The 22,824-nt window shown below is 43.7% G+C and overlaps 1 protein-coding gene across 9 annotated transcripts in view; it reads right to left on the bottom strand.

Annotated features, from left to right (window-relative positions):
• Positions 1 to 22,824, bottom strand: part of DHX57 (DExH-box helicase 57) — a 75,707-nt gene that overhangs the window by 7,971 nt on the left and 44,912 nt on the right. For all 9 annotated transcript variants that reach the window (XM_070069213.2, XM_070069214.2, XM_070069217.2 and 6 more), the window contains exons 13-21: positions 16,623 to 16,739; positions 14,249 to 14,345; positions 12,959 to 13,132; positions 12,293 to 12,493; positions 10,364 to 10,640; positions 5,919 to 6,014; positions 5,747 to 5,830; positions 1,514 to 1,648; positions 736 to 810 (exon numbers count right to left, since the gene is read on the bottom strand). In XM_070069213.2, coding sequence (XP_069925314.1) covers positions 736 to 810; positions 1,514 to 1,648; positions 5,747 to 5,830; positions 5,919 to 6,014; positions 10,364 to 10,640; positions 12,293 to 12,493; positions 12,959 to 13,132; positions 14,249 to 14,345; positions 16,623 to 16,739 — 1,256 coding nt within the window. The remainder of the gene's footprint in view (positions 1 to 735; positions 811 to 1,513; positions 1,649 to 5,746; positions 5,831 to 5,918; positions 6,015 to 10,363; positions 10,641 to 12,292; positions 12,494 to 12,958; positions 13,133 to 14,248; positions 14,346 to 16,622; positions 16,740 to 22,824) is intronic.

The following is a 22,824-nucleotide window of genomic DNA, read 5'->3' as shown; positions in this document are numbered from 1 at the left end:
ATTATAGAAGCACAGGAAATTGCAAAAAATAGTTCCTTAATGCCCACCCAGCTTCCTCGAAGGGTAACAGTTTAGATAACTATAGTGTAACAGAAAAACCAGCAAATCAATACCTAAATGATTTTTTAAAGTAAATTTCAAATGGCTTAAAAAGCGTGTAAGTGCTAAGCAGAAAATGAGCTGGAAATTAATGTGCAGATTTCAGCTGAGCATCTAACAACAAAGGCAAGACCTTGAGAGATGGCTTGGCACTCGGCCAAATTCAAGTTCTTTCTAAGTTTGAAATGGTCCTTTGTTAGGGCTGGATAATTAAAACGCAGGTAACTGCAAGAGCCCTCAGGTAGGGTTTTCCCAAAATCTGGCCAAAAGTGACCCACAGCAAAACATGGCTTTGTTCTCTAATTTTAGTTCAGAGTGGACGGCTAAATGGAAACCAGGAGAACTGTAGTAGAACCTAACATAGATGGTTCAGTACAAACAGGTTGGCTGACAGAGGTTATCTTAATTTCTAGAATGTCAGAAGGATTATAAAACACCTCATTTTATACGAGTGAATTTTTAAATTTATCTAGCTGTATAAATTTGAGGAACTCAAGGGCTGGAAATGTACACTAAATTTAAAAGGCTGTGTATATGTGTGTGTCTCTGAAGATGGCTAATGTGCACAGCTTAACTTAGATTTCTTGACTACAAATCAAACAGGAAATGGAGGGCTCAGAAAAGATGCTTTATTACCTGTACTACATTCGGATACAGAGCAGCACACAGCATTGCTGATATCAGCTTGGGGTTCTCAGCATTTGAGTTTGCCTACGACAGAAACACAGCAACAATCTTACAAGTAATTTCATCAAATAATGTGGCTACTTCTGTATTGAAATCTACCACTATACTTCAGTTGATCTCTATCATAAGATGAAAAAGGATCATCTAATTTCTCTTTGCTAGAAAAATTATTCCTTTCAAAGCAAAAAACACATCTACCAGGCTACAGTCAGAGAAAACCCTCTTTGTGCAGCCTGTAATGACTTTTTCTAGGTTTCTGCAAAGCAGTTACAAACCCAGCATTCTGAAGGATCAGTGGAGACAGAGACTCTGGTTCACAGAACTTCCTAATAGTGCTAATTGCACTTCAAAGACAGGGGCATCAAGTACATCTTGAAGAAGTGCTCCTCCTATTACATAAAAACCTATCTCCTTGGGTGGAAAAAACGCTGGCCTGATTTCAGAAAACATTGCCAGAAAGTGTATTCTACCTCTTGGGGAATTCATCAAGAGCCAGTGTGATAACTGAAAAATCAAAAACAACAGCAACAATGTTATGGAAAGACAGAAATGTTGGCTGTTGTAGTGGCTCAGTGGGTCAAGCTGCCGCTTGTAAGAAAAGCCAGGAATGCCACCAGACCCCTGCTCCTGGACCAGAAGTGAATTAGAATGGCTATGTGTGTCCCTCAGTTCACATTTTGTTCATGTGCTCATCAAAGAGAAATGAGACTTACAACACATGGTTTACCTCTTCTCCTGTGGCATCTAGGACACCGTCTCCTCCCTGGGCCCTTTTCTCAATTTCCCTTGCTCGGAGTCCCTCCTTTGCAAACCCTATATCCGATAACAGTTCAGTGAATTGTCGTTTGAGGCTGGCCATTTCCTGAAAGAAGTGGAAAAACCTTCAAGCGAGTGTATCACCATTTCAGAGGTAAGTGTGGAGCCTTACAGTGATGAGCGACTCTAAACACTCATCGCTTCAGTGGATTCATATGGACTCATCTTTCAGGTATGAAGGTTAACTTTTAAAAAAAGATTTATTATTTCTTTGAAAGACAGGAATGGCAGAGAGAAGGAGAGACAGACAGATCTTTCATCTGCTGGTTCATTCCCCAAATGTCCACACACAACAGCCAGGGCTGGGCCAGGATGAAGCCAGGAGCCTGGAACCCATCTCAGTCTCCCACATAGGTGGCAGGGACCCAAGTAATTGGGCCAACATTTGCTGCCCTTCCAGGCTCATTAGCAGGAAGCCAGACCTGAAGTGGAAAAGCCTGGACTCCAATGAGCACTTCGATATGGGGGCATCCCAAGCAGTGGCTCAACCTGCGATGTTACTTTCAATGGATCTGGATAGGTGTGATTTTCCTGAAGATTCTCAGGACAGCAAGCAATGTAGTTGATTCTGTCTGAAGCCCAACTCAGAGTGCCGCAGCACTGTCTGCCCCCCAGTTTTCCCTATGTGCATTTCTTCTCAGGTGTGCCCAGCTCCTTACCCATGCCTAGAGTGGTTAATGCCGTCTCTCAATGGAACTCAGAACTTTCTCCTATCTTGTCCTCCTATCTGGCTCACCTTTTCCTAGGCATAGGGACAGTATTAAGCGTTCCAGGCTTAGACACTCTGTTCTGTGGCTGAGCACAAGTACGAGAAGGAGGAGAACAAATCTTTTTCTCTCAGAGCTTCTGTGCAAACACTGCTGCACATCAGACCCAAGCAGACGAGGATAATGGAAGCAATGCTAGCCTGTCTCTAAATGCCAACTTAGGTGTTTTCCTGCAATGACTCAGGACATTCTGGATAACAATGAGTTAAATATGGTCATACCAGAACCTTCATTTCATGACAAGGTTTTAATTGAGAGCTTAATACAAATAATGTAATAAGTAATATTAAGCTACAGTTTAAGCTGGAGTTTACTGAAAAGAGGGGATCCTTATTTATTTTTGAAGGATTTAATAAATTACAGCAAAATCTACATATGTCATTTAGAAAAAAAATGAATAAGAAATATAATTTAAAAGGAATTTCCTCATTTTACACTCACAAATCTTTTTAACAACTTTTTAAAAAGATCTATTTATTCCAGATGCAGAGAGAGAAATAGAAGCTCCTATTTGCTGGTTCACTCCCCAAATGCTTGTAATGACCATTACAGGGCTGAGACAGGGACCAGAGCCAGAATCAGTCCAGGTCTCCCATGTGGATGGCACAGACCCAACCATTCGAATCATCTCCACCCCACCTGCCTCCTACCTCCTAGGATCTATGCTGGAGAAAGCTGGACTTCAGAACTGGAGCTGAGAATCAAACTCAGGCACTCTGATATGGGACACAGGTGTCACAAATGCATCTTAACTTTTAGGCAAAATGCCCCCTCCTCATTTTATTCTGATCCAGAAATTCTCTGTGTGTGTGTACTTAGAAATCTTACTAACTCCAGAAAACACTTACTACTGCACTGTACATATGAATACCCTTACGTCAGTGGTTTCCACCCTGGCTGCACAATACTACACACACTTGGTAAACCCAACAACAGCAATAACAATCAGTAAGCCCTGGCCTAGACACAGATTTAACTGGCTTGGGGAGGGGCCTGGCATTTTTACGTATTTTTTAAAAGCCTCCTCAGGTGAATCTAAGGGACAGTGAGGATTGGAAACCATTGCCTTTGAAGCAGTTAGAATAAAGCTACAGTTCTTGTCTTCCCAAAATGTCTCATTGCAGTATAGCTAAAGGGAGTGGAGGGAGGCAGGGTGGAGTCCTGGCTCCTCTACTTTGGATTCAGGTCCCTGCTAATGCGCTTGGGAAGGCAGCAGACGGTACACGTAGTTGGGTCCTTGCCACCCATATGGGAGATGAGGATGGGGTTCCAGACTCCTGCCTTCACCCTGGCTTTCAGGGCCATTTGTGGAGTAAACCAGCAGATGGAAGATTTAAAGTGTCTCTGTCACTCTGCCTTTTAAACAAACCTTAAAAGTAGGGGAGAATGAAGGCAAATCCTGGGATAGTTTTCAGATCTCTTACTTTCCTTAAATAATCAGATTCACTCACCATGCAATTATTCAATAAATTTACTAAATGCCAACTCTGCTAAGTACTGTTTTAGGCATTGGGGATACAGTGCTGAACAAAGCTGGTGAAGTCTCTGTTCTGATGGAGATTATGAGACAGAGAGATAAATAAATGTGAGGCAGTGGTAAATGTCACGAACATTACTTTTGTGCTCTCCATGACACGTCAACATGCAATATGAAAATAAAGTCCTTCCCTCTCCCCAGCCCCCAAATCTGAGCACACCAGATGCTTTGCAAAAATGTGCACCGTCGTTTTGGCTTCTTATACCATTTTGGAAGGAGGCCTACAATACTGCCACAACATAAGGGACAAAAGCCCTAGTTATTATTACACAGAAGAGAATAAGCCTTTCTGTTTATTATTGATAGATGGTAGGTTTGGGTGGACATGAGAAAAATTAAAGAAAATTTACTTCAGTATTAGTTTTTTGGTTTCCAGGAGAGAATAAGGGGATCAGGAATGATCATTGCCTCCTTTGAGAATCTATGAAAACCATAACCTTGCTCTAAAATAATGTACGTGTATCTACACATGAAAATTTGTATATAGTTTCAGGGGTTTATGGATCTGGGTTAAGACCGTATGGTGGGGCCGGCGCTGTGGCGCAGTGGGTAAAGCCGCTCCTGCAGTGCCAGCATCCCATATGGGCGCCGGTTCGAGTGCTGGCTGCTTCACTTCCAATCCAGCACTCTGCTATGGCCTGCGAAAGCAGTGGAGGATGGCCCAAGTCCTTGGGCCCCTGCACCCATGTGGGAGACCTGGAAGAAGCTCCTGGCTCCTGGCTTTGGATTGGCACAGTAATTGAACCAGTAGATGGAAGACTCTCTCTCTCTGCCTCTGCCTCTCTGTAACTCTGCCTTCAAATAAATAAAATAAATCTTTAAAAAAAAAAAAAAAAGAATGTATGGTATAGGGGCCAGCAATGTAGTGTAGCAGGTTAAGTTGCAGCTTCTAACACCAGCATCCCATATCAGAGTGCCAGTTTAAGTCCTGGTTGCTTCACTTATGATTCTGCTTCCTGCTAATGTGTCTGAGAAAGCAGTGGAAGATGGCTCAAGTCCTTAGGCCCCTGCTACCCATATGGGAGAACTTTTTATTTTTTTAAAGATCTATTTATTTGAAAGAGTTCCAGAGAGACAGTGGAGGTGGGGAGAGAATCTTCCATCTACTAGTTCACTCCCTAGATGGCTACAACAGCCAGGGCTGGGCCAGACTGAAGCCAGAAGCCAGGAGCTTCTTCCAGGTCTCCTACATAGATAGCAGGGGCCAAACACTTGGGCCATCTTGTGCTGCTTTTCCCAGGCCATTATCAGGGAGCTGAATGGGAAGTGGAACAATTAGGACACAAACTGGTGCCCATACTGGGATGCCAATGTCACGGGCAGTTGCTTTACCTGCTATGCCACAATGTCAGCCCCTTGTATGTTACAAGGTTTCTTTTTATCAAAGACTATGTGGGAAATCTGGAATGTAGTTCCAGCCTCCAGGCTTTGCCCTGGCCTGGCCCAGCCTTGGCTGTTGTAGACATTTGGGGAGTAAACCTGCAGAAGAAAGATCTCTGTCTCTCCCTCTCTTTGCATTTCAAAAAATCCTGTTTGTTTGTTTGTTTTAAAGATATATAATTATTGAAAAAACTGACATCTATAAGCAGTCATCAACAAAGTGTCTATATTCTACACAGAAGTAAACACAGATTCACCAAAGCAGATTGGTTAAAAGGTTCAGCACACAGGGCCCGAGGCCACAGTTCAGGAGTCCATTTTACACAGCTGGTAAGGCCACGCAGATTTCAGAAATAATCTTTCCAATGTCAGGATGGGACAAAGCTAAAGCTGCAGCGCCCTCTAGTGAGCCACTGGAGCAGGAAAGGAATGACAATGAACTGCCACAGAAGCAACTCACCTGGAGAACTCTTCCTGACAAGAAGTTCTGTCTGCAGTAGCTATGGCTGGCACGCAGTCCTTCTTTCGTACTTAGCCGCCACCCCTGAGTTTTGGAGAAAATCAAACGGAACTTATTCTGTCTTTGGTGCCTACTGTAGAAATAGACCAAAGCCATTAGGTTACATACTTACCTCATATGCTCGCAGAAGGGCCAGATAATCACTGTTGGCGAATGCAAATTCCAGCTTCTTCTGGTTAGCCTCCTCTTTTTTATCCCAGGGAGACACCTAAATGAGGAAAAGCCAATCTGAAGGTCACATTTTATCTGAGGTTTCAAACGACACTTTGCTATTGCTGCAGCCAGCTGCCTTGGGAAAGTACTTTATGTGGAACAAAGCGCACTCAGTGGGTCAGCAGGTTAGAGGCGACCACAGCGATAACCAGCAGTACACTGTTACATCTGCCCTGGGGTCTGTCTGTCCACCACACTGCTCTTCTGGCTCTTTTGGTTTCGAATGACAAGAGTCATCAAAGAGCCACTTGTTCCAAAATCTAGATTTAAAATCAAACATTCTGTTATCTCTGTGGTGTCTTTATTATACAAGCTCTTGTTCATCTTTTATACCCATAACTAATGTTTTCCTCTGATTTAAAATTAATGTTAACATGTCCAGCATTTGCCTACAAACCTGTAAAATCAGCAAAGTTGATTTTTCCTGCTTTCTTATCCCCAACATATGCTAATTTTTAAATCCAATGATGCTGGAGTGCTCAGGCTCTGCTGACACCAGCAAAAGCTGCAGTGGTTCCTCACGGAAGCTAAACGAAGGCCCTGTCTAAACATGATAAGCCATGGTAAAAAGAAAAATAGATCGACAGTCCATCCAACAACAGCAGCCATCCACTTTCTTTTCTTTTCTTTCTTTTTTTTTGCCGTGGCTCACTTGGTTAATCCTCTGCCTGCGGTGCTGGCATCCCATATGGGCGCCAGGTTCTAGTCCCGGCTGTTCCTCTTCCAGGCCAGCTCTCTGCTGTGGCCCGGGAAGGCAGTGGAGGATGGCCCAAGTGCTTGGGCCCTGCACCCATGTGGGAGGACTGGAAGAAGCTGCTGGCTCCTGGCTTCAGATCGGCGTAATGCCAGCCGTAGTAGCCATTTGGGGAGTGAACCACCGGAAGGAAGACCTTTCTCTCTGTCTCACTGTCTATCTGTCAAATAAATAAAAAAAAAAGATTTATTTTTTTATTTGAAAGTCTGAGTTACAGGGAGGGAGAGGGAGAGGGAGAGGGAGAGGGAGAGGGAGAGGGAGGGTGAGGGTGAGAGAGAGAGAGAGAGAGAGAGAGGTCTTGCATCCGCTGGTTCACTCCCTGATTGGCTGGCAACAGCTGCAGCTACGCCAATCTGAAGCCAGGAGCCAGGAACTTCTTCAGGGTCTCCTGCATGGGTGCAGGGGTCCAAGGACCTGGGCCATCTTCTATTGCTTTCCCAGGCCATAGCAGAGAGCTGGATGAAAGTGAAGCAGCAGAACTCAAACTGGCACCCACATGGGATGCTGGCACTGCAGGTGGCAGCTTCACCCGCTACGCCACAGTGCTGGCTCCAGGCTATCCACTTTCCTGAAGCACACTATCCACACAGACCACATACCTGACCATAATATGAAGCTCAGTACGTTTTAAAGGACTGAAACAATGTAAAACATGGCCTCTGACCACATAGGCTGAAATTAAAAATCAGTAACAGAAAAAAACTGAGGGATTCACAGATATTTGGAAATAAAAGATGCCTAAATAACTAATGAGTCAGAAGAAATAAAAAGGGAAATCAGAAAATACTTTAAGATGAAGAAGGGGCAGGCATTTGGCCAAGTTAGATGACGGCTGGGACACGTGCATCCCATACTGGAACGCTGGGTTCAAGTCCAGCTCCACTCCTAATTCTACCTTCCTGCTAATACAGAACAAGGAGGCAGCAGGTGACAGCTGATGCAGCTGGGTCCCAGCTACCTATGTGGGAGACCTTCACTGAATTCCCAGCTTCTGGATGGGGCCTAGCCCAGACCTGCCTGTTGCAGGCCTGATGTGTCTGCACTTCTTTGGCTCTCAAGTAAATAAATAATTTTTTTTTAATTTTTAATTTATTTTTTTTGACAGGCAGAGTGGACAGCGAGAGAGAGACAGAGAGACAGGTCTTTCTTTTTGCCATTGGTTCACCCTCCAATGGCCACCACGGTCGGCGTGCTGCGGCCGGCGCACTGCGCTGATCCAAAGGCAGGAGCCAGGTGCTTCTCTTGGTCTCCCATGGGGTGCAGGGCCCAAGCACTTGGGCCATCCTCCACTGCACTCCCTGGCCACAGCAGAGAGCTGGCCTGGAAGAGGGGCAACCGGGAAAGAATCCGGCGCCCCGACTGGGACTAGAACCTGGTGTGCCGGCGCCGCAAGGCGGAGGATTAGCCTAGTGAGCTGCGGCGTCGGCCTCAAGTAAATAAATAATTTTTAAAGCAAGATGAATAAAAACAAAGGCACAGTATATGCAAACTTGTATGATGCAGTTAAAGGTTCTTAGAAGAAAACCGATAGTGGTAAATGCCTGTATTAAGAAAGATGTCAAAACTGAGACCTAGCCTTCTGGGAAAGGAAGAGCTAACTAAACCTAAAGTAAGCAGAAGGCAGGAATGATAAACTAAGAACAGGTATTAATAGAGAATCTAGAAAAATTTTGAAAAATCAATGAAATCCAAAATTCATTCTCTTTAAAGAACAAAATTGACAAACCTTTGATTGACCAAAAATAGAAAAAGAGAAAGCTCAAGTTACTAGTCAAATTCCCATAATTAAAGTGGGGACATTACTAACCTCATGCAAACATAAAGGAACACAATGAATAACTGTATGCCAATAAATCATAACAACTTCGATGAAATAGACAAAACCAACAAAATTGACTCAAATGGAAATAGATAATCTTGGGGTCAGTGTTGTTGTGTAGAGGGTAAAGCTACCACCTGCAATGCCAGCATCCTGTATGGATGCCGGTTTGAGTCCCAGATGCTCCACTTCCAATCCAGGTCCTTTCTAATGTTCCTGGGAAAGCAGCAGAAGATGGCCCAAGGGCTTGGGCCCCAGCACCCATGTGGGAGACCTGGGAAAAGCTCCTGGCTCTTGATTTTGGGCCAGCCCAGCTTGGGCTGTTGCAGCCATTTGGGGAGTGAACCAGCAGCTGGAAGATCTGTCTCTCCCTCTCTCCTCTTTTTGTGTAACTCTGCCCTTCAAAGAAATAAATAAATCTTTAAAAAGAAGAAATACATCTGAATAGATCTATAACAAGCAAAGAAATTGAGTTAGTAATCAAAAAACAAAAAAGCAACAACTAGGTCCAGGTGGCTTCACACTGAATTCTACTAAATATTTAAAGAATTAACAGTAATTCTTTATAAACTCTTTCAAAAATCTAAGTGGAAAGAAAATTTCTCAACTTATATTATGTAGCAAGTATTAATCTGATAGCAAAACAAAGACATCACATGAAAACTACAGCCAATATAGATACAAAATAACAAAATATTAGCAAGGGGTAATAGGGGAGTTACAGCTAAGAAATTTCTTTTTAAAATTTTATTTATTTATCTGCATTTCATTTGAAAGCTAGAGGAATAAGAGAAAGATTTTCTATCCATTGGTTCACTCCCCAGATGCCCACAAACTGAAGCCCGGAAGTTGGAACTCAATTCAGGTCTGTCACATGGGCAGCAGGGACCCAAGTACTGGAGTCACCATTTGCTGCTTCCCAGGGTATACATTAGCAAGAAACTGGATTCGAAGCCAAGAGAGAACCCACACTGGGCTCTTGGATATGGGATGCTGGTGCTCCATGCAGTGTGTTAACCACCGTGCCAAATACCCACCCCCAGCTAAGAGGGGTGAATTGAATTGCACACTTTAAAATTGCTTTAAGGAGTGAATCAATGTATTATTGCCCCCCCCCCCATTTTTTTTGACAGGCAGAGTGGACAGTGAGAGAGAGAGACAGAGAGAAAGGTCTTCCTTTTGCCGTTGGTTCACCCTCCAATGGCCGCCACGGCTGGTGCGCTGTGGCCGGCGCACCGCGCTGATCCGAAGGCAGGAGCCAGGTGCTTCTCCTGGTCTCCCATGGGGTGCAGGACCCAAGTACTTGGGCCATCCTCCACTGCACTCCCTGGCCACAGCAGAGAGCTGGCCTGGAAGAGGGGCAACCGGGACAGAATCCGGCGCCCCGACCGGGACTAGAACCTGGTGTGCCGGCGCCGCTATGTGGAGGATTAGCCTAGTGAGCCGCGGCGCCGGCTATTATTGCCCTTTAAAATCATTCAGGGGCACCTTTGGCTGGTTTTCATTTTCTAATTTTTCTTTAATGAGCAAGGACAGCAGACATAATAAAAAGCACATCTCACTTATTTTTAGTAAGTCAGGTCTCTAGTTGCTTAGTCATTCTTTAGGGCATGGAACTCTCTGAGGATCAGATGATACTGTGCCCTGAAAAAATTCAAATCCAACATTCTCAGAAGCAAATCTGTAGGAGATTAATCCACCCGTAAAGCCCCCATGGTTCCTTGAGAGACCTCAGGTATACACGCCCGTCTAGATGATGCTGTTCACTTACAAAAGGAGACTTAAAGGCCAAACTGGCGGCGATGGTGAGAGCAGGATCCAAACAGCGGAAGATAGACCCAAACAGCATGAGTTTGCCGATTCTCACGTCCACAGGCAGGGAGGCCAAGTGATACCCGAGAGGTGTCAACTTTTCATCTGGAGTCAAAGCTCCCAAGTCTCGTAATCGTATTTTCGAGGCACGGAGAGAATCAGAGTGTGGAGGCTCAATGAGCCGAGAAAACACAGATTGGAGATTGTGAGTGCTAAACATCTCCAAGATTTTAATTCTGAAAAGAAGAAAAATAAGTAACTTGTCAATTTTATTTCTGGTGGGATGACACTAAGAAATAATTTCGTTCTTGAATAAGAATAATCCACGGTTTTCCACAGAGGCTTCTATAAATCATACAATGCTAGTTTAAATAAAAAACTTAAAATCTCTTAAGTCTCTCAAATCCCTTTACTCCTGTTCATGTGCACTGCTTCTACCTTAGTTCAGGGCATCAGCTCCTCACTCCCAATTTTTTTTTAAAGATTGATTTGTTTATTTGAAAGTCAGTTACACAGAGAGAGAAGAAGAGGCAGAGAGGGGGGGGAGAGAGAGAGAGAGAGAGAGCGAGAGCGAGAGAGAGAGAGAGAGAGAGAGAGGTCTTCCATCCGCTGGTTCACTCCCCAACTGCCACAATGGCTGGAGCTGCACATACCCGGAAGCCAGGAGCCAAGAGTCCCCTCCAGGTCTCCTATGCAAGTGCAGGGGCCCAAGCACGTGGGCCATCCTCCACTGCTTTCCCAGGCCACAGCAGAGAGCAGGATTGGAAGTGGAGCAGCTGGAACTCAAACCAGCGCCCATATGGGATGCCAGCACTACAGGCGCTGGCTCCACCCCCAATTTCTTAAGACTAGACAATGGACACTTGAAACAAGCAGGAAATGTTCTTGAATCCTACAGTATTCCTAGTGCTTAGCCCTATGCCTGACAAATGGGAGACTCTCCAAATATACCCCCTACATAAAGAAGAGTTGTAACATCTTCATACATATAACTTTTTTCCCCTTTGGGTTATTTTTCTATGGGTATACTCCCTCATGGAAATGAGTTGGTCAAAGGGTAGGAACAGTTTTAGAAGTTCCTTAATATATCACTAAGAAAATTTTCATTAAGATTAAATCAAGGGTTCTCTAGTCTTAACATGTATGTATTGTATGATCAGTCACTCATGAAATTCTATTTTATCAGGTAAATAATGATGTTTTCAAGTTTCATTCACTTTGCTCTAGCTGATAATGAGGCTGCAGAATTTTTCCTGGGATTATTTGATATTGATTTTGCCCCCAGCAGAAAATCCTTGATAAGTTAGATTATTTTCCCTTATAAAGATTTATTTATTTAAAAGGCAGAGTGACAGAGAGAGAGAGAGGAGAAACACAGAGAGAGAGATCTTCCATCTGCTGGTTCACTCCCCAAATGGCCACAACAGCACGCCTGAGCCAGGCCACAGCCAGGAGCTAGGAATTCCATCCTGGTCTCCTACAAGGGTAGTGGGGGCCCAAGTACTTGGGCCATCTTTTCCTGCCTTCTCAGGCACATTAGCAGGGAGCTGGATTGGAAGCAGAGCAACCAGGACTCAAACCAGCACTCTGATGTGGGAAGCTGGTATCTCAAGTGGTGGCTTAACCTGCTGCACCACAATGTTGGTTCCTATCCTCCTTTATAAATGTGTTCTTAACTATTGTAGGGCCATGTTTTGTAGTATAAGAGATCTTTATGTCCAGAAAGTAAAGAAGAATGGCAAAGGCAACACTGAAGAGCTCTTTCTTTGCAAATGAATGAGTTCATCCATGTCTGCTCATAGCAAAATATCTGCTGCTGGGAAAAGGAAACATGGGATGAGAAACATCTGGACCTTCTGGAAGCACAACACAAGAACGAAGACGTAACCTTAGGCACAGCTGTTCCAGCGGCACTCTTTGTATCTCTGGTAACTGCTGTTTTAAGAGCTGGTGATTGTAGTGATGGCTGGTGAACAAATGGAAGCAGACCCCAGACGCAACACGGCCCGCTCGACCCTTTCTCTGCAGAGCATTGGCCTGAGATACGAAAGTATCCTCTAGACTCTCCATCCCTTTGCTGGCATCATATCTATAAAGAAAAATATAAACCGAGTTATTTAAAAAAAAAAAAGTGGCCAAGACTATTTGGCATGGATGGAATAGACAAGCCACCTTACTTCTACAGAAGAACACAGCACCCTGTGTGTGTTCTGGGATAGCAGAGTCCCTGGTGGGAGCAGCTAGTCTGATTTAAATGGTACCGAGTGCTACTACATACTTTATCCAACCCTTTGCATCCAAGCACGTGTAAAATCACATGAGGAGATAGAGGAAAGTAAATCACGACTTGCCAGTTAAAACCTTAACCTTTCTACCCCTAGTTAACTTTAAGATTTATGGTCCTGGCTATTGAATTACTTGCACATCCATGTGCACTTTCCATGAAGTATTTTTTGAAACCATAATCCATGTAGCTTAACAGCTTTAGCTGTTAATAGCTGTCACCCTAAATGAGGCATCGTTAATCCCTCTCTTACATCATCAAAGACAATACCTTTTTTCTTTCATTTTCCCAGAATCAATGACATAGACAACATCATCGATGGTTATGGAGGTCTCAGCAATGTTGGTGGAAATTATAATCTTAGTTACACCTAAAGGAGGTTTTATAAACACAGCCTGCTGTTCTTCACTGGATAAAGACGAATGAAGTGGGTGAATAACACATCTGAAAGGAAATAAAACCACATTAAGTACTGCAGCAAAAAGCACTGAAATTGGATTTCAGGGGATTAATTTCTATTAAAACCAATGATATGACTCTAAATATTAGAAGTTTCTCTGTAAGCAGGCCTCAAGGCCCAGCTCATCTCAAAGAGAAGGTTCTTTCTGAGCCTCACTAAATATTTACTCAGTTCTAGGAACTGAAACTCAAATTGACTTGGGGAAAATGCTGATGTGTAATTCAGAAGTAAATAATCTGGGGCTGGTGCTGTGGCATAACAGACAGAGCCACCTCCTGCAGTGCCGGTATCCCATACGGGCACCGGTTTGAATCCTGGCTGCTCCACTTCTGATCCAGCTCTCTGCTATGGCCTGGGAAAGCAATAGAAGATGGCCCAAATCCTTGGGCCCCTGCACCCACATGGGAGACCCAGAAGAAGTCCGGGCTCCTGGCTTCAGATTGGCCCAGCTCCAGCTGTTGCGGCCAATTGGGGAGTGAATCAATGGATGGAAGACCTCTCTCTGCCTCTCTTTCTCTCTCTGTGTACAACTCTAACTTTCAAATAAATAAATAAATCTTTAAAAAAAAAAGAAGAAGTAAATAATCAAGAGGAATAAATAACTGATATTCTACAAGTTATAAACGTAGAGCAAACTAACCAGCAAAGCATGTTTTCCCTACTCTTAAATCCAGAGAAAGAGAGGCAAAAACAGTGACAAAATGAAGCTAAGAAATGTCAATCTTGTGATTTCTAGGCAGTGCTCATTTGGTTGTGGTTGGAATAGGAACTGTTTGAAAATGATTCCCTCTCAAAATGGCAGCACTTCTCTGCTGTTAATAATGCTGGCTTTGCCTCTACTTCCCTCCTCCCCTCCCTGGAATCTGGAAAGTGAAATACAGGCAAGTTTGCTGAGTCACTATGCTAAGAGAAGGGAAATAGTTTGCTTTAATGGAATGGGAATAAATGATTTCTTGGAGCAAACAGGTTTGTCCATTTCCAGCTGGCATGAACACCTATGCGCCTGAAGAGTGACGCCAGGGTCTAAAAAGGGTGAGGACTTCTGGTTATTCATCTGTGCAGATAACCACAATGGCTGACTAAGGAAACAGTTGGCTTACCGGTTACTTCGTCTGTTGTTGAAAAGAGAATTAGACTGCAGCTGTTCATAAAGCATTTTGATTTCTGCTAGTCCTGGTAAAAATACAAGTATAGCACCTGGGCATACAAAAAGAATCAATAGGATAAGTGCAAAAAAGGAAAAACTAATATAAAGTTATTTCATACTAAAGAAAGCAATAATCTTAGAATTTTTCACTCTGTTTTCTTTCCTTTGTAAAGTCCCCAAGGATTTAAATGAATAATAAGTTATCTTTAATACATTCTCTGACTTAAAAGGACAAAAGGAGTACTATTATTCTTCTGTAACAGGGAAAGCTGAGGTGTGGAAGACTCTGATGCCTTAAGTTGCACAAGAGCCTTCAGTTAAGCCCTTTAAACACATCATACGCTGGCCAGTGACATTCTGTGTCTCGGGGAAGAGCTCCTTCTCACCTTTGAAGACAAGACTCTTCTATTAATAACTAAAATCCATAAACATTTTACTGGAAATGAGAAAAAGAGACTACCACCGGCAGGCCCGTCTCATCATCTAAATTCAGATATATTTTAAAGAGGCAGAACATTAACTGACCACATCCTATTAACAGTTAATGCAATTCTAAGTTTTATATCGAAGAAAATAAGCAGTGATAACTGATTACAGTGTACTTCTCTCTCCAGAGCAGACACGCTTACCTTCTTTTGTGCTTTATTCAAAGAGAAAATTGTTCCCCTATTCCCCTCCCCTCCCTTCAATATCACAGATATTTTACAGGGTACCACGTCAGCTCTGTGAGAAGTACAATGGGATATAAAGCAAGGATCTGCCCGCAATGAACTTATGACCTATTATTGTGTTGCTGTTATTCAAGCCCAGTAAATAAAGAATCTAAATCATTACAAAACAGAACCCCAGTGTAAGAAGGCCAAAAGAGATCTTGCAAGGTTGTTTTTGATAGTAGACCGCTTGCATATATTATCTCATTTGATCCTCCTAGCTGTCCATTAAGATTATTAGGATCCCAAAGAGTGACTCATTAACTTGGTCAGGTCACAGGCTTAACAAGCATAGGACCTGGACACAAACCTAGGGATTCTGGCACCAGATCCATCCTCTTTCCTTCATATACCCCATGGGATTCTCTGCTAAAATGCTACAAAATTTAAGAGTGGTAAATAGTCTATATGGATGGAAATAATTTTTTCCTGTAGTTTTATGTCTTATGATCTGCTCTACTCTCATGGCTTGGTCATCTGTGTCAGGGATACCTTTAATATTCACAGATGTATTGCTGACTCCCTAATCACTGTATCTGCTTTGCTGTGAGTTCAGGTGCCTAACATTTCTTTTGGGCTGATAAGGTTGATTTTTTTCAATAAGAATCATTTCCTTTGGGATGGAACAAGAGATTCAATTTAGTGATAGTGCATTACCACTGGCCACTTGTAAGGGTAGGGAAACAAGGCACTTGAATGACTTTATAAGGCTCACAAGTCACTTTAGAAAATACCACATAATGACGAAAGGCCAAGCAGAAGAGGGCAGCTGTTCCTATTTCTCTAAAGTACCAAGTAATAAGCACAGTGAGTGGTTTTTAAAATCTGTTATTCCTTTTAGTGATTGCCCATGATCCACTCGTACAACAAGTATTCACTCTGTACCTAAATGTTTCAGGCACTGTTCTGGGGTATGAGAAATACAGTGGGGAACAAGAAATCCCTATTCTTAATGACCTTACTTTCTCCTGGAGGAGACAGTCAGCAAGAAAACCTCTAACTCAGACAGTGTCAAGTGCTAAATGAAAATGAAAATTGTTAGATATTATGGGAGGGTAAGTGGGGGTAGCAGGAGGAAAACAAAGTTGTCTGTAGAGGTGACATGGCAGCTAAAACATGAATAATGTGAACAATTCAGTTATGAGAAGATCTGGAGTACTCATTCTGGTGGTGAGGGACTGCAAAGGAGGTGAGAAGGCCACTGTGACAGGGAGATTGCACGTAAGGGAAAAGAAGTGATTACTGTGTGTTAACAGTAGCAACTGTAGTAACAGTGATACAACAGTAAGTATATTATCATATAGTCATTATTAGAGGTACTAACTACTGGACATTAATTATATGTGGGGCATTCCGTTAATTGCTTTACATACATGGTTTCTGTCCATCCTCAGAATAGCTCTACATGAGAGCATTTATTTTTGTCTTCATTTTACAAACAAGGAAAATGAAGCATAGAAAAGATAGGGACTTTATTCCTGGGTAGAGTTAGGAGGTTTATCGGATTCCAAAAACCACTGTATGCACCAAGGTTGCATGGGGCCCAAACTACTCATGATGAGACTCAGCCAGGGACTAAGCGTTTGGAGCATTCAGCCTGAGTGAAGAAGCAATTACCTGGAGGGTAGGAGTGCTTTCCATCCACAATCCACTCCAGTAAGGCCTCTATTAGTTCAAGATTAACCTTGTCAAAATCCATGACGGACATAGTTTTGATGACTGATTTGCTAACCCCTGAAAGAAAGGTAAACATCAGGACAATTACACATTATGAAGACAATATGCCTGTGAACTAGGTGAGTGCTGATTTAATAACAGATGTTTGCATCCAACATACTGAAATGAAAAATTTTTTTTTTTTTTTTTTTTTTTTACAGGCAGAGTGGACAGTGAGAGAGACAGAGAAAGGTCTTCCTTTTGCTGTTGGCTCACCCTCCAATGGCCACCGTGGCTGGTGTGCTGCGGCTGGCGCACCGCGCTGATCTGAAGGCAGGAGCCAGGTGCTTCTCCTGGTCTCCCATGGAGGGCAGGGCCCAAGCATTTGGGCCATCCTCCACTGCACTCCCTGGCCACAGCAGAGAGCTGGCCTGGAAGAGGGGCAACCGGGACAGAATCCGGTGCCCCAACCGGGACTAGAACCCGGTGTGCCGGCGCCGCAAGGCAGAGGATTAGCCTAGTGAGCCGCGGCACCGGCCTGAAATGAACTTTTATCTTCTAGTCTCTGAGAAAATACAATGTCGCCAGAAGCTTTTTTTTGCTTGAACAAAATAACCCAAAGAGCAAGCTCCTGGCCCTGTGGGAAAGGCATAGATGGACCACTCAAAACTCTCCTCCTTCTTTCCCTCTTTTATTCATCACATATTTATTTAAAGTTTAAGTTCTGGAAACAAAGATCAAAGTCAAGCAGATTTTAGATTTTAGATGGACTCCTTCCAGAGTCAAATCATGAGTCAGATGGAAATCAGTAAACAGAGATCACAGGTTCACGGTCATTAATCATGACTCTTAAGCTTTAGGTTCCTTGGAGAAAATGATGGAAGTGGTGGATCTTTCCTGAAAAACATAAGTGATTTTAACTGTTTCACCAACACTCCTGGAATCTAACCAGAGACCCTCAGTTTACCAGTGTATAATCTCCTTCCAATCTGAGGACTAAGTAAAAGCACAGTTCTTGGGTTGTACTCCAACCCTCAGCTCTTTTAACAAATATCTCTGGGTGACTAATTCTCCAAAAACAGCTGCCCTTGCTTCTTGGCTCCTCCTTAATGGCCCATGACCCTAACTATGGTCTGACTAGAACAAAATAACTGGAGTTGGTATCAGGAAAGAGAAACATTCTATATGTTGGTGGGAACTCTGAGAGGGGCAAAAGCAGTGTCTAAACAATGTTATCTGACAGGGTGAATCCCACATTGGTCAAAATGGGAGAAAGAGCCTGCCTACAAAAACAAGAGTGTGGTTGGGTGAAGAAGGCACAGTAGGAATCACTTTTCTTTAGGAAGATTCCAAACAGCCAGATTTTTTTTCAAAAAGAAAAAGGACCAGCTAACTGAAAAAAGTAGAGAAGGTAGAACAGTTTTGTTATTTTTAAAAAAAACCCACAAAACAATAGTTTGATAGTTTTAACTAATCAATAATATACTTAAAGACTTGGTTAATTTTTTTTCTTTTTTAAATATTTATCATCTGAATTTATTCCAGGACTGATTATCTTATTTATTTATTTATTTATTTATTTATTTTGACAGGCAGAGTAGACAGTGAGAGAGAGAGACAGAGAAAGGTCTTCCTTTTGCTGTTGGTTCACCCTCCAACGGCAGCCACGGCTGGCGCACTGCACTGATCCGATGGCAGGAGCCAGGTACTTATCCTGGTCTCCCATGGGGTGCAGGGCCCAAGTACTCGGGCCATCCTCCACTGCACTCCCTGGCCACAGCAGAGAGCTGGCCTGGAAGAGGGGCAACCGGGACAGAATCCAGCACCCCGACCGGGACTAGGACCCGGTGTGCCGGCGCCGCAAGGCGGAGGATTAGCCTAGTGAGCCGTGGCGCCGGCCTATTTATTTATTTTTTATTTAAAACATTTAATTTATTTATTTGAAAGACAGAGTTACAGAAAGAGGTAGAGACAGAAAGAGAGGTCTTCCATCTGCTGGTTCATTCCAGAAATGGCCGTGATGGCCAGAGCTGAGCTGATCCAAAGCCAGGAGCCAGGAGCCTCCTCCACGTCTCCCATGTGAGTGCAAGGGCCCAAGCACCTGGACCATCTTCCACTGCTTTCCCAGGCCATAGCAGAGAGCTGGATTGGAAGAGGAGCAGCTGGGACTCAAACCAGCTCCCATATGGGATGTTGACACTGCACGCGGTGGCTTTAACCTGCTGTGCCACAGCACCGGCCCTATCATTTTTATTTTAAACTAGCAAAAGTTTTTAAAAAATTGAGCTCCAGAACATTATGTAATTTTCTGAGAGGTGAGAGCCCTGAGATCAACTAGATCAAGTCTTGTAAGTTCAGAAAAGTTAAGCAGAAATGAGCATTAAAAAAGATTTATTTATGAGAGAGAGAGAGGTCTTCCATCTGCTGGTTTACACCCCAAATGGCTGCAATATCAAGGGCTGGGCCAGGCTAAAGCCAGGAGCCAGGAACTTATTCAAGTCTCCCACATGGGTGAAGGGGCCCAAACACTTGGGTGATTTTCTGCTGCTTTTTCCAGGCAATTATCAGGGAGCTGGATCAGAAGTGGAGAGCTGGGATTCGAACTGGTGGGAATGGGCATTTTTTTTTTTTTTTTTTTTTTTGACAGGCAGAGTGGACAGTGAGAGAGAGAGAGAGACAGAGAGGAAGGTCTTCCTTTGCCATTGGTTCACTCTCCAATGGCCACCGTGGCCGGCGCGCTGCAGCCGGCGCACCGTGCTGATCCGAAGGCAGGAGCCAGGTGCTTCTCCTGGTCTCCCATGGGGTGCAGGGCCCAAGCACCTGGGCCATCCTCCACTGCAATCCCGGGCCACAGCAGAGAGCTGGCCTGGAAGAAGGGCAACCGGGACAGAATCTGGCGCCCTGACCGGGACTAGAACCTGGTGTGCTGGTGCCGCAAGGCGGAGGATTAGCCTAGTGCGCCGCGGCGCTGGCGGGAATGGGCATTTTTTAAGAAAAGATTTATTTATTTGAAAGGCAGAGTTGCAAAGAGGGAGGGAGGGAGGGAGGCAGGGAGAGAGATATCTTCCATCTGCTGATTCACTCCTTAAATGGCTGCAACAGCTGGGGCTTGGCCAGGCTGAAGCTAGGAGTCCGGAACTCCTTCTGGGTCTCTAACACGGGTGGCAGGGGCCCAAGTACTTGGGGCATCTTCCACTGCCTTCCCAGACATATTTACAGGGAACTGGATTGGAAGCAGAGCAGCTACGACTCAAACTCGTGCCCATATGGCATGCCAGCATTGCAGGCGCTGGCTTAACCTGATGCCACAATACCAGCCCTTAGGAGTAAGCATTTTGCCCTAATGGTTAATATGCCAAGGAATTAAGGCATTAATGGGACAGGAGTTTGACACAGCAGTTAAGAAACCTGCATTCTATATTGCAGTATCAAGTTTTAGTCCTACCTCCTCTACCACCAGTCCAGCTTCCTGCTGAGATACACCCTGGGAGGCAGTAGGTGATAGCTCTAGTACCATATGGCAGACTGGGATGAGTTCCAGGCTAGGGTTTGGCTTGGCCCAGTGGTTGCTGTTATAGGCATTTGGGGAATAAACCAGCCGATGGAAGGTCTCTCTCTTTTTCTCTGCCTTTCAAATAAAATGAAAATAAGCACAAAATGTTAAAAAAGAAAAAGAGGGGCCGGTGCTGTGGCTCAGCAGGTTAACGCCCTGGCGTGAAGCGCCGGCATCCCATATGGGAGCCGGTTCAAAACCCGGCTGCTCCACTTCTCATCCAGCTCTCTGCTATGGCCTGGGAGAGCAGTAATAGATGGCCCAAGTCCTTGGGCCCCTGCACCCATGTGGGAGACCCGGAAAGAAGCTCCTGGCTCCTGGCTTCGGATCAGCGCAGCTCTAGCTGTTGTGGCCATCTGGGAAGTGATCCAGTGGATGGAAGACCTCTCTCTGTCTCTCTCTCTGCCTCGCCTCTCTGTGTAACTCTTTCAAATAAATAAATAAATTTTTTTTTTTAAAAAGAGATAATACAAACTTAAAAAAAAGAAAAGAAAAAGATACAAGGGCTAGAGTTGTAGTGTAGCACATTAAGCCACTGCTTGCCATAACTGGCATCCCATATCCGAGTGCTGCTCTGAGTCCTGGCTGCTCCACTTCTGATGTAGCTCTCTGCTTATTCACTGGGGAAGGCATTAGAAAATAGCCCAAGTGCTTGGGCCCCTAATACTCACGTGGGAGACTGGATGGAGTTCCTGGCTACTGGCTTCAGCCTGGCCCAGACCTGGCTGTTGAGGACATTTGAGGAATGAAGCAGTAGATAGAAGATCTCTTTCTCTCTTGTTCTGCCTTGCAAATAAATAAATCTTAAAAAAAAAAAAAAATCCAAGAAGAAAGACAAGACAAAAAGATGCCTACATTGGAGTGCCTAATTTAATTCCTGGCTCTGGCTTCTAACTCCAGCTTCATCCCAGTGCAAGCGCTGGACGGCAACAGTGGTGGCTCAAGTAATTGGATTCTTGCCAACTACTTGCCAGTGATGGAGCTTAGCTTCAGCCGTGCTGGATACTTGGGGAGAGAACCAGGGAACCATTTCTCTCTCTCTCTCTCTTCTCTCTCTCTCTTTCTCTGTTCCCCACTCCCTCTCAACTAGATAAAAATTGGTAAAAAAAAAAAAAAAAAAAAAGAAAGAAAGAAAGAAAGAAAAACTAAGCAATTAGCCCCACATCATATAGAAACTAGTGGCAGAGCCAGGCTTCCTGTCTTGAACTCCTCCCTCTCCATTATCCTTAGAAAGGAGGTCCCAGAGATACTGTCTCTACTTTGGTAGTATCTGTGCTTGAAATTAGAAAGGCATGGCTCACATGTGATTATAAACCTTAGACAGGATTCTGAAATTTTGAAAGAGAAATGAAAGGGGAATTTCCTTTTTCACAATTTAATAAAAAAAGGAAGTGGGAGTTATTAGCTGGTATGATGCATAAAAGGAACAAAAATTTGTAATTCAGACACAAAGAGGAGATCAAAAAGTTTATGGGAAATATAACTAAAATACTATTTTATTTTGGTGCAAAGAATTTTGAAAGCCATGTATATGAGTGGTCTTCAAAAAGCTCATGGAAGAAAATGTATTAAAATTTATGTTACATGTATCTTCCCAAACAACAGAACAAGGCTAATGCCCAAATTCCTTGGTAATTACCATCCAGGGCTGGGACAGTCTTTGGTGTAAGGAGAAAAAGTAAAAGTTCTTGTTTCTTGTTCCACAGAAGCAGTTTGGAGGTTCTAACTTGTGAAACATAAGCTCCTTTCTTTGGGAAGGACTAAGAGGAACAGTGGTAGTAGATCAGGTAAAAGTGAGCAGGAAGGGCAGTGAAGACTTGTCCCTAGTGTAGGCACAAAGAAAACAGCTAAAGTAGTAACCCTGCAGTTACTCTGGTTTCAATACAATCTATATGCATAGAAGACCACACAGGAACAAGGAGTAGCTAGGTAGAGACTGCCACAGAAGGAGGGCACCTAACAACACATACAAAAATGCTCTGCACGGGGTGGACTCTCAGAAGATGTTATTTTAAAACTCGATGAATAATGCTAAAATTAGTGAGTGAAATTTACAGGTATTTAATAGCTTCGAATATCCCTCCACAAATGACTAGTTAACTGCAAAAGAAATAAATAGTAATCATATAAGGGAGAAACTTGGCAAATATCACCTTAACCAAGTCATCAAGTTCACACTGTCAATAACGAGACAAATCAACATCCTGTGCCTCTTGATATGTGCACTGAGAACTCAGCATTGCTTGTTTCAGTGGTAATCGAGCCCAAAATGCAACACTTAAGTGTAATCAGGGCAACATCAGCAAAACCCAAAAGGAAGAACAATTAAATAAAACAATTGTTAAAAATGTCAAGATCATAAAAGACAAAGGAAGCATGAGGAATGAATACAGTATATGATCCTGCATAGAATCCTGGACCAGGAAAAATAGCAATAATGGATACTGGTGAGATTAACTGTTAAAATTTAATCTGGGTTATAGGCCGCCGCCGCGGCTCACTAGGCTAATCCTCCGCCTTGCGGCACCGGCACACTGGGTTCTAGTCCCGGTCAGGGCGCCAGATTCTGTCCCGGTTGCCCCTCTTCCAGGCCAGCTCTCTGCTGTGGCC

Source organism: Oryctolagus cuniculus, chromosome 2, assembly GCF_051225735.1.
Source record: "Oryctolagus cuniculus isolate XC-2025 breed Fujian yellow rabbit chromosome 2, ASM5122573v1, whole genome shotgun sequence".
Classification (NCBI taxonomy): domain Eukaryota; kingdom Metazoa; phylum Chordata; class Mammalia; order Lagomorpha; family Leporidae; genus Oryctolagus; species Oryctolagus cuniculus.
Note: the sequence above shows the minus strand (reverse complement) of the source record. Positions and strands in the feature narration are given on the sequence as shown.